This window comes from Eumetopias jubatus, unplaced genomic scaffold, assembly GCF_037043125.1.
Source record: "Eumetopias jubatus isolate StellerSeaLion01/CBP00866 unplaced genomic scaffold, mEumJub1_p1.0 scaffold_13, whole genome shotgun sequence".
In the NCBI taxonomy this organism is placed as follows: Eukaryota; Metazoa; Chordata; class Mammalia; order Carnivora; family Otariidae; genus Eumetopias; species Eumetopias jubatus.
In genome coordinates, this window is record NW_028274819.1 from 107,771,254 (window position 1) to 107,783,313 (window position 12,060).

At 37.7% G+C, this 12,060-nt stretch overlaps 1 protein-coding gene across 1 annotated transcript in view; it reads right to left on the reverse strand.

Annotated features, from left to right (window-relative positions):
- The window catches only part of DDX10 (DEAD-box helicase 10), a 268,814-nt gene that overhangs the window by 220,837 nt on the left and 35,917 nt on the right, over window positions 1-12,060 (reverse strand). The window contains exons 10-12 of the mRNA XM_028105941.2: window positions 5,756-5,857; window positions 4,313-4,400; window positions 1,533-1,621 (exon numbers count right to left, since the gene is read on the reverse strand). Of these exons, the coding sequence (XP_027961742.1) occupies window positions 1,533-1,621; window positions 4,313-4,400; window positions 5,756-5,857 (279 nt within the window). The remainder of the gene's footprint in view (window positions 1-1,532; window positions 1,622-4,312; window positions 4,401-5,755; window positions 5,858-12,060) is intronic.

The window sequence follows — 12,060 nt, forward strand, 5'->3', positions numbered from 1 at the left end:
GCTACTAAAACTTGGAGCTCCTTTAAGGTAGGAGTACATACATTTATAAATTTTAACATCTAGCACAATGAACTATACCTATTAGCTGTTCAAAACATGTTTCTTTAGGAAAATAATTTTTTAAAACATTTATTATATCCTACATGTCTAACACTGCTTTAGGAATTTATAGGTCAAGGAAATTACACGTCTAAACATCCACAGAAATGAAGCAACACCACATTAAACTGTACCCATTACTTAGGCTCTGCCTTCCCTAAACATCACCAATAAAAGGCAAAGGTCTTCAACTGTAAACAGATGAGATTTCCTGGCATTTGCAGCAACAAAATGTCCCATCAATATGACCCTCCGGCGTTAAAGCCCTGTGCCTCCCGTTTGCTGACATCTCAGGAAGTCAACCAGAAAACCAGGACAGAACCTCTTCTAGAGCGCACAAAAGGAGCCAATAACGTAAACCATGAACTGTATCCAGAAACGGCGCAATCAGTAACCGCGACATAAACCTAAGTGACGAAAACAGGTTATATCCATGGAATGCAGTTTTCCATCAATTACCTACACAGTCAGGAGTCTCATGCTGTTATCTCGCAATCTGAATCATTCTAAAATGTTACAACTGACAAATTACCCGTTATACTAAACTCACAATCTAATGTGAAGAGCAGAAAACAGCAGTTCTCCCAGATACGAGTTTTTATCCGACTCCATTTACAGGTAAAAGCATTCAAATTCCTGGAGAGCAGGACAAATATACAGACCTTGCCTCGAAAATAACATATTTCATCACAGACTGGGAAATTTTATGCTGACATTTAATATATGATTAACCTCAAGGTTAATAAAAGATTTTGTCTATTTGTCTATTCTATAAGATTTTGTCAATGCTCTTCCCACAGGTAGAACCCCACTGAAAAACGAGGATCCCTCCTTTATAGCTGAAAGGGTTAAGAAAAAAAGTCCTTCAAATACTAAGCCAAAACAAAACCAAGAGTTCCTTTTTTATGTAATAGTAACCTCTGTTACGAAGCAGGGACATTTTGCCATGGTAACTGTGAGTACCTATAAGAAACACCAAGACACAAAAAATATTCAGGTAATAAGCAAGCAGTTATGGGGATCAACCTAAAATAAGGGAAGAAATGACAAGGAGACTTATTTCAAAAGCATAAAAAAAGAACGGTCTACAGTGTTCCAGGACAGCATTCCAAAGAACAAAACGACTGTAGACATTTAAAGATTTCCAACAATGCTCATCAACTGTTCTCCATCTCCTTTAAGACAAAGCTACAGGAAACTTCCTGTGTAACTCTCAGAAATTTTCACTTACAAGTAAGAAACTTCTGTATGATGACAAGAAATTAATACTCACCTATGTTCTAGTTTACATAATCTTTTTCTTTACAGATCTTTAACAGATCTTTTAAGGTAAGGCAGAGCAGTTTCAACGAGGCCTCTCAGAGAACCAGATTTCAGACAAATGAGCTCTAACTTTGAGGATTCACAATCAGAACTGTAATATGAATACTTACAAGGCATATTCAGGTATAGGTAACTTGCTCACATCAAATATTTCTTTATCCTTCATCAGATACACGGAGCGTATATAGGAGACAAAACACTGTAAAAATAAGTGGTTTAAATGCAATATATATAACAGTCAGGAATGGAAAATAAATTTAAACCAGATAAAAGAAAATTAACCAAAGGGATAAATTCAACAGTAGTGAAAGATCTTAAAAAATAGTTGAGCTTATCTCCTTCCCCCCCCACAAAACCCTAACTTTTTAGAACTGTGATATTAGATAAGACTTTAAATTTGGTTTCATCAAACCAAATCAACATAGAATATCACCTCAAAAAACAATTCTAGAAGTTAGTATCGTTCTGTTGCAGTAGGGTATCATGGGGGGAAAATGTAGGCTTTGGGATCATACAGATGACAATCTGAGCTCCTTAACTTACTAGCTAAGCAAATCTCTTGGGTTTCTGCCAGTTTCCTCATCTATCAGAGATCATAGCACCTTCTACTTCAAGTGTTATGGGAGAAACTAACCAAAAAACTGCATCTAGAGTACCTGGGCATATCTTCTGGAATACAGTAAATACCAATAAATACTAGCTATAATTTTTATAAATAAAAATTTATTTATAGTAATTATTTTAGTAGTCAAAGGATATGTTTTCCAACAAAATAAAATGTTACTGTATTTAAATTATGCTTAATAAAATCATGACAGAAAAAAGTTTATTTCTAAAGCTTTCCCTTTTATATTATCATGTCAATTAATTTGTCATCATCATCTTGTGCTATTTTTCTTCGGTGTTTAAAAAGAAAAAAGGTATCTTTATACCAAGAACTATATAAACCAAAAAGTAAACATGATCCTGATCCTTTGTCAGTCTTAACATAGGCAACAAAGATGATGAAACACATCTAAGCAAGCATTTATTATTTTAAAAATAATTTTTATAAAGTATATATAATTCCCATTTCTGTATCTCCTGAACGTCATATTTGCTCTAACTTTACACTAACCCTTTCTTCAAACCATTTTCCCTGTCTCCATAGGCATGAAAAATAATGAATGGCTCCAGTTCAAGGATAATTTTTTCCCCTACAGTTGTTCACACACACACAAAAAAATCGCCCCGTTGCCTATCATTTTTGTTCTATCCAGATTATAATCAAAGGCTAGAAGATCACTTCTATTAAACCAGATAGCTTGCTGCTGCTGGCACTGCAGTTAGCCATTCCGCTAAACCATGTGTAACACCCAATAAATCACATCATTTATTTCAATGTGCATTCTATAATCTTTGTTCTGGAAGGCTCATTTGTTGTATGCACAAACAGTGAAACATCCTTCCAATGTTCCTTATTTCCTGATTCATAATTGAATGACCTCTTAGTATGCAGTAAGTCATGGTATTTCAGAATTCATGTATAATATTTTTAAATGTGCATACTATTTCCAAAGCTGTAAAAAGAAAGAGTTAACTCCTAGCTTAAAGTATGTCTACTGGACAAAATATGCACACAAATGTTTGCATGTTCAAAAATTAAGAAAAAAATTTTTTCTTTTAAAGGCCCTTTTCATTAGGTTTCAGGTGAAGTGAGCTGCTAGAAATTCAACTTTGCACAGTTCCATATTTGATTTTCTTATATTTCTCCTGATGTACCATGGAAGTTCTGAAGAAAGTCACACATGGATTTCAGTCTCAGGCCTGCTACTTAATACCTTATGTGACCCTGGATAATTTTTAATTTTCTCAATCTATTATTTACTCCTGTATAAAATCACATCAATACCACCTCTCTCATGGGTTGCTGGGAAGATGAAGAGCATATCAAACTGCCATGCAGCAGAGTCATGTCATGACTAAGTGCTTAACACCAAGTAAGCATTCAAATTTTAGCTTTCATCACTCATGTTATTTTAAGCACAGTGAGGCTAACTTGATAAAATATAACATAAGTTAATTTTTAAAAAGAAATGTAAGATCTGCTCTTTAAATAAAACTTCCTTCCCGAGAATATCCAGTTTCCAAACCATAACAGAAAAGCCTTACTACTGACCGTCTTTCTGCTCAGACTCCTTATCTACTTAGGATGCTCTTTCCACATCTCCTCTTACTTCCTTCCCCTCACTTCATCTATCTGCTGAAATAGGATCCAACTTCTGAATCCTAACTCTCTTAACTCACTGCTGATATGTTATGGAAGATGCAGAGATAGAGATCCTATATAGATCTCATAACCTGAATGAAAGTAAAAGCAGGGTGAAAAGAGCTTTATAACTGGGACTCAAATATCTGTCCATTTAAAAACTGGGTAGCTGTAAGCACAACACAAAACTATTTCCCTTCTTCCTTTCCTAAAGCATCTACTGCCGGGCACTCTAAGAACTAACAAGTAAGTTTAACTGAAAGTGAGAATTCTTTGTATTTGCTAATCAAAGGATTTTTAAGTCTAAAAGGTAATTTGGGAACAGTAAGTCATATTTATAGACTAAAATTTCATTCCTAAAGACAATTTAGTAAAAGTGCTACGCTTTCTAGAAATTTAACCTAATATTAAGAAATTACAATAAGTTTGCTAAAGAAGCACAGAGCTGACTGACAGTTTCCCAGGTTACTCTAAGAAATACACGATCTTTTTAAAAGTTAAAGAATATGATAAAGTTATCTGCGAATTGCACTACTTGAATATCTGAGGCATAACCATGAAACCTAGAAGTAATAGAAAGCGAATTTTAACTTTATTATATGGTCCATTCCAACTAAAGTATCCAATTTACCAATGACTTACCCTTTGAGCTCTTTCTTTTAAATCTTGATCTTGTGCTAAAAATGATTCCAATTTTTTCTGGATGTCGATAAGTTTTTCTGGGTTGATTCTTTGTAACAACAAAAAAAGGTTAAACTAGGACATCTCAATTTTAGAAACTGAAGATAGCATAAAGCATTTTCCTGTTTTTCTCAATTTTTTTTTTAAAGATTTTATTTATTTATTTGACAGACAGACACGAGAGAGGGAACACAAGCAGAGGAGTGGGAGAGGGAGAAGAAGGCTTCCCGCTAAGCAGGGAGCCTGATGCGGGGCTCAATCCCCCTGGGATCATGACCTGAGCCGACAGCAGATGCCTAAGGACTGAGCCACCCAGGCGCCCCTCAATATTTTTAAATCTATAACATTATTTCTCATCTAGGAGCCAGAGTAGACTGAAATTACACCAGACATAAATTTGATTCTCACATATTAGGCATAATGCAGGGGGAAAAGATCAAGATCAGAAATCTTTTCTCAACATCCCATGCTGAGTGAAAAATACTAAGGTTAACATCCAATTATCATTGGTTACTTCTTACATCCATGAAGTTGGAAAGTAGCCTCTCATGGGAGATCTACTGTCCATGAAATAAAATATATGAAATCTAGTATCATTTTTATAAGTACTTCCATATTCAGTCAAATGTTATAAAACTAGTTTCAAATAATAAGTAACCAAAAGACATAAATAATGTTTTCCTTACTTGGAGATTAGGCACAATAACAGAATCATTACTTAACTCCACCAAGGGAGGCTATAGGAAAGAATGAAATTCTTTTGGGAGTCTATGTCTCACAAAAGAAATCCCACTTGTTTCCCTGAGGTTAGACTGAACTACTTTGCTTCTACAAAGCCAGGGTGGTGGTAACTGGGGATGGATAAGGTGTTCTTTACTTTCTTTTAATTATAAAATCGCATATAAAATCAAAGACACAAAAGGTAGAAAACCCTCAGTGGGCTTCAACAATTAACAACTCATGGAACCCTTACCCAAAGGCTCCACCCTACACGCCCACCTAAACACCCTCCAAGTTATTTCCTTCCAAGTAAAGCCACAGTGTTTCAGGGACCCCAGTGCAGGTGAAACTCTGATCCTGATCAATTCTTCTGACAATCTAAACATCTTCAACAGACAGCACAATCCTCCAAAATGGACACATAACCCTACAAATCTCATCCAAGAGGTATAATCCTCTCAACTCCATGCCTGCTGAAGGTAACAAGTTCTCCGTTTCATCTTATTTTCTCCATGAACAGTCTTCAAAAATTTGTTGTAAAAAAAAAAAAAAGCAACCAAAAAAGTCACAAATCAGACAGCAGAAGACAAGAGGGAGGCGGGAATTAAGTGTACATAATTCAGCATAATAATTCTGTGCCTCTGTTCTCCTAAAAGTCACATCAAGACACCCAGGAGTTCTTACTTGATTTCCTTCACAGGCACTTTCTTCTGGAGAAGCTGCTGCACCATCCCTTTTTCTTCTGAGGGAAGCAAAATTAATAAGGCTTCGCCATCCTCTTTGTACCTAAACAAACAAACAAAAAAATCTCTTCCACATCAGTGCAATCTGCATTTTATATTTTAATAGTCTGATGTACAGGTAACACAGAAGCAACTTTCACCTAATTAGTAAATATTAGGAATACCATTTTTTTTAACTTCTGTGACGAGAGAAAACTAGGGCTCTGTGCATCTTTTCCAAAATTTCACCACTAATTAAAATTCCCAGTGACTTTTGAGCTGTACCACAGGAGAGCCAGATCCTAAGAAACAAATCAATTAAAAAGAATTTTTTCTTTTCTTTTTTTTTTTTTCTTTAAGGACAGAGGGGCAGAGGGAGATGGAGAGAGAGAATCTTAAGCAGGCTCCATGCACAGCACAGAACCTGACACGGGGCTCAATCTCACAACCCTGAGATCATGACCTGAGCCAGAATCAAGAGGCGGAAGCTTAAAGGACTGAGCCACCCAGGCGCCCCTAAAAAGAATTTCAAATAGCTCTCTACCTATAGCAAAAAGACAATTTCCCATTCAAGCCATAAGAGAATTATAATATAATTAGTAATTTAAGAAACATGGTACCCAGTACATTAAGGAAATCAAATCATCTTTCTGGGGATTTTATACCTTGGGAGTAACCTTGTTTAACGGCATCAGTTTTAAGAAATGGATCTCCGCTCAAATGAAAAATTAACCTCCAAGTCATGTGCTTCTCTTCCTTTACCTAGTAAAATTCTTATTTCATGCTATACCACCAGAAATTTCTATTTAAGTGGGCCACAATGCATCCACAGTTGCTTAAGCTTTTTGTGCCACCTGCATACAGATTTCCCTGATAACTCAGTGTCAGCCATTGTGTGCAAGCAAGAAGACAAAATGGAATTGGGGGTTTGTGGAATTTTTTTTAAAAGAAACAGAAGAAAAAGTATTCTCATCAAAGCACTCTGTTCAGGGTTCATGCTATAATATGAGGAACAAATTTTTATATATAAATTATTTAGTGAGAAAGGTGCCAGGCCTAAACTGTGAACACCACAAAGAAATAGAAGAGTAGCCCTGTCTTCAGTGATCTAACAATCTAGCAAACTAGAAAACACAAACACACACAAAAGCAAGAGATCCCAGAGAACGTCCCCCGAGATGGTACACCACTAAATGTAAAAGGACTACCAGGGGCAATAAATGCCACAAACTCAGAAGTGGAAAGAGACCACTCAGGGTCAGCCAGAGAAACAAACCTGTCAGAGCAGATGGAATCTGAGGAGGACTTTGAAAGTCAATACAAAAAGGGAAAAGCTAAGGTCTTCCAAAGGGGGAGAACAGCATGAACAAAGGAGTAGAAACCAGAAAATACAAGCAAACGTAGTTAACTAAAGATAGGAGAAATGCCACGGAAGCCAGTGTAACTAAATGAACAGCAAAAAAGATTGCCAGAAAGGGACATCAGAAACTGGTTTTGGAGGACTCTGGACGCCTGTGTCTAGAGAGCTAGAATACCACTGTATGCAAGTACAATTTTATCACTGAACACTGGAGGGGAAAACTAACTGTGTTGACTTACTGTAGGTACCAGAAAGACAGAAGAGCAATTTTCACCTCGTGCTGATTTCACAACTCCACTCCTACACACAAGGTGAAATTCCAGTGTAATATCTTTACAGAAATATCTGTATGTATACACACGTACACATAGAGAAAGGTATGAAATAAAACCTATCGAAAGTGCTAAAAGTTCTCTTTAATTCATAAATTTAACAAAATTTTAGGGGGCCACTAAAAGCCAGGCACTAAAACTGACGTAGCTCTGGCTGTCACAGAGCTTACAGACTACTAGGGTCAGACGGTAAAACCAGGAACTAACAATAAAGTGGCATGGGTGTTATGGCAGGCATACAGGAAGCTGTAAAGACAACAGAGAGCTCTACTGAATGTTGTCCAGGAGTCAAGAGAACTGCCCTGAGCAAATGACATCTAAGGGCAGAGACCTAAAAAAATTAGGAATTAGTAAAATATTAGGGGAGAGTCAAGTTTTCCAGGGAGAAAAGGCAGCATTTGAGCAAGTCCAGTGGATAGTTTCACCTTCTTCGTGATTAGCTTTTCTAGGGTTTCTAAATGCATGTGTATTAAACAGGGAGAGAAAGGAGTAAAGCTGAACATACATTTACTCCTTTTACTGGTTCATAAATGAGAAACTAATACCAAATACCTTCCTCATTGTATTTCAACACCAACTATTATAATTCAAAATGTTTCATCATCATTTACTATGAAGAAATATGAATTTAAAGCATTTCCCCTAAGCAGTGTTGGACTAAATCATCTGTGAAGGCACGTATCACTAGTATATGAACTAGTGAGGTGACATCCAGAGTAGACAAGGGATCTGAGAGCCTCTCAACTTCCGAAGCTGGTACAAAGGTAAAGAGAAATCTCTAAGGTATCAAAAAACAGCATCCACTGAAGCCCTCGGATCTTCAGACTAAGAAGCAGGAATAATAAGCCTAATCATTACATCTATCTTGTCTACCCATTCATCCACCCAGGGATAATCTGGAATAATGGATCAGGAGTCAAGTCACACAAGGGCCTTATCAAAACCTTTTACAACCATAACAAGCTAAAAGACAGATCTGCACAAGGTTAAGACAGAATGCAACACTAAAATTTAAAAGAACAAAATTCCCAAAGGAAAATGGAAAAAATGTCCAAAATCAAATCCCACAAGGCAAGCATCTATCAAAAAGATCATCACTGGCCACTTTAACTATTCAACATCACACACATCTTTTCCCTGTAACAACATAAAGCACAAATATCTCCCCCACACCAATACCCAAAAATTTCTGGTAAGCTTTCATTTCAGAAATAAAAACATATCTAAAAAGAAGCCAGAAGCACATTTCTTTTCTTTTCTTTTCTTTTTTCAAATGCTTACAAGGATAGTCTATTTACCCATGAGCTAGCTTTTTATATTTCAAAAGCAATATCCAAGGACTGAGGGTTGGTATATGTATAAAGAGAAATAAATGTTCTTCACCTGATCTACATTTTAGAACTCCATATTAGACAGGTTATTGTTAAGAAACATTCTAGGCACCAAATAAGAAGCCCTGAATCTGAAACACAACAAAAAAAATCTCATTTTCACCATCAGTAGTAATACCATGTTACATTTATGTAGCCCTTTAGAATTTTTTTTAAGATTTTATTTATTTATTTGAGAGAGAGAATGAGAGAGAGAGAGAGAGAGAGAGAGCGCACATGAGAGGGGGGAGGGTCAGAGGGAGAAGCAGACTCCCTGCCAAGCAGGGAGCCCAATGCGGGACTCGATCCAGGGATCCCAGGATCATGACCTGAGCCAAAGGCAGTCGCTTAACCTACTGAGCCACCCAGGCGCCCAGCCCTTTAGAATTCAAGAGGAACTTCATTTTACATTAATTTGCCAGTCTTTTATATGCAAGCAACTCGTAGAAGAGGCAAATAAATTTCTGGAAAGACCAGGAAACTATTAAAAAAAAAAATCTAGAACAAAAACAAAAACCACTGGCTAATCATTATATATCAGAGGCTTTAAACTTCCAGTTCATTATCTTTTTCAGCTCTACCAGGACTCCCTCCAGAAAGAAGGATCCTTAAAAGGTTGATCATGATGTCTGACACCAAGAAGCTTACCTTCACATCCTACAGCTCACTAACATTTCCTAGCTAAACTTGAGAGACCCAGACCACTGACTTCTGGGTCCCAGTGGTAATTCTTCCACTGAAATAACCTCAAAACAAACTCTGGCCAGAGGAAGGAGAAAAAGCCCTGCTGTTCTGACAATAATTTGCCTTCTACCCAATAATTACTAGTCCTCAATGCTCCAATGCCTATTCCCCAACACACCAACTCCACTCTAGCTGAAACTTTAAGTCTCCCTTAAACTTTGTCCATTCAGACTTCCAACTACTGCTGTAGCAAGATCTGGCAGTGTTCACGACTGCCTGGCTATTCTCAGTTCTTCCAGCCTGGTTCTCCAAGTTACAGATCAGGCTGGAAGAGAATCTGCTAGAATAATTCCCTTCTTGTAATTTTAAAAATACGTATGCAAACATATATGAAAATTTTTCTATGTAGGTGGTATGTTCTGCCAACATCTAGAATCTACATAGTGAATAAACACTATTTTTATAACAAAACACAAGTTATTATGAAGTAGAAAACAAAAAACATATATGCTTTTTTTTTAAGATTTTATTTATTTATTTAATTGACAGAGAAAGAGAGAGACAGACAGCGAGAGAGGGAACACAAGCAGGGGGAGTGGGAGAGAGAGAAGCAGGCTTCCCTTGGAGCAGGGAGCCCGATGCGGGGCTCAATCCCAGGACCCTGGAACCATGACCTGAGCCGAAGGCAGTTGCTTAACCGACTGAGCCACCCAGGTGCCCCAAAATGTCTATGCTTTAAAATCAACATCTTTTGGGCGCCTGGGTGGCTCAGTCAGTTAAGCGACTGCCTTCGGCTCAGGTCATGATCCTGGGGTCCTGGAATCGAGCCCCACATCCGGCTCCCTGCTCCAAGGGAAGCCTGCTTCTCCCTCTCTCGCTGTGTCTCTCTCTGTCAAATAAATAAATAAAATCTTTAAAAAAAATAAAATCAAATCAACATCTTTTGTGTCATTCTCACTTCACTGAACACATCTTAGTACTACCAATATTAGGGTTCTTCCTTATCTCAGCCAGTAAATTTGAGGACATATATGAATGCATGTTTCCTATTTACCATACATGTGTACCTAAAAGCTCCTCACTAAGTATTTGTTGAGTTAACAGATGCAAACAAACCACCAGAGGTTGCATAAGCAGACTAGATTTAGAGTCAAAAGAACTGAACCCAAGCCCCAGCTGTACTATTCATTAGCTGTATAACCATGGATAAGAAGTCACTTTATCACCATACATTGCATTCTTATTTATAAATTAACAGTTCGAAGGAGACGATCCAGGTCCCTTCAGAATCTAAAGTTCTATACCTCTGATTCTTAACATACGAGTTGTTGTTCACAATGTAAGCAGGACCAGGAGGTGGAGAAACAGGGACAACTCTTGGGCACACTCTGCTATTCCACATCCTTCTTTCTGTCCCCCTCCCTGCATCTCCTTCTCTCCTCCCTATGCCTTCGCCTTACCTGTGGCAACCAGCCCCACGAGCACCTGTCACTGAGGGACAACAGTACAGTCAGCCCTGCAGATGCACACAGATGGCCAAAGGACTCAGACTCCAACTTTTCTGTTCCTCCTGCACAACATGGCACAAAGGACAGCTTATTCCGGGAAAAGGGGGATCTCTGACTCACAGAATATCTAAAGACTCTACACTAGATTTAAGAGAAAAGGACAGACTGGGAAATATTCTGGGAAAAATAAAGTCACGTGTAGCGTAAGATCTTGGAAATACAAGGAGGTACACCACAAGAGGCTCAACAGTTTGACAAACAAAGTTCACGGTAATTGGAAAGAAACCAAGCTGGCTAACGTTTGTTGCATGGAAAGCTTCTAACAAACTGATGAAGAATGAGGATTTACGGAGTTCACAGAGAAAGGGTAGAAATCATTAGAGTCTATCAACTCTGTCCCAAGAATTTAAAAAAAGACTAAAGTTTTAATACATTAAAAACAAGAAGAAAACACACATAAAAGTAATGTCTAAAAATTATACTACCTGAAATTATACTTTCTGGAAACTACTGAAAGAGATGATTAACCCCATTTTACAGAAGAAATTGAGGCTTAAAGAGATTAAGAACTGGTCAAAGGGTCTAAAGCCATCGGGCGACAGAGCAAGATCCAAACCTAAATTTCTTGACTTTTAAGGATAGTGTTGATCAACTATGGGGTATCTGTCTCTCATAATCCAACTAAAGAAGGAAATGCACCTATTTTTAGTTTATCTTCATGACCATGAATGGCAATGAGTTTAAATAAAGATACCTACCTTCCTTCTCCCAGCCTCTAGCCTCCACGCCTTCTGGAAGCCCCACCTGGGAGTAGCAGCCACTAGATTTCACTAAATGAAAAATCTGGTTTGGGGCACAATGCTAAGAACAGGAGTTGTAGAGTCAGAAAGACCCGAGTACAAATCCCAGCCCTGGTATTTCCCGAGGGATCTTAAGACAAGTTTTACCTCACCATCCCTGAGAAATCGTTTCCTGACAAAACAGCCTCTCCCACAAGGCCGATATAAAGACTA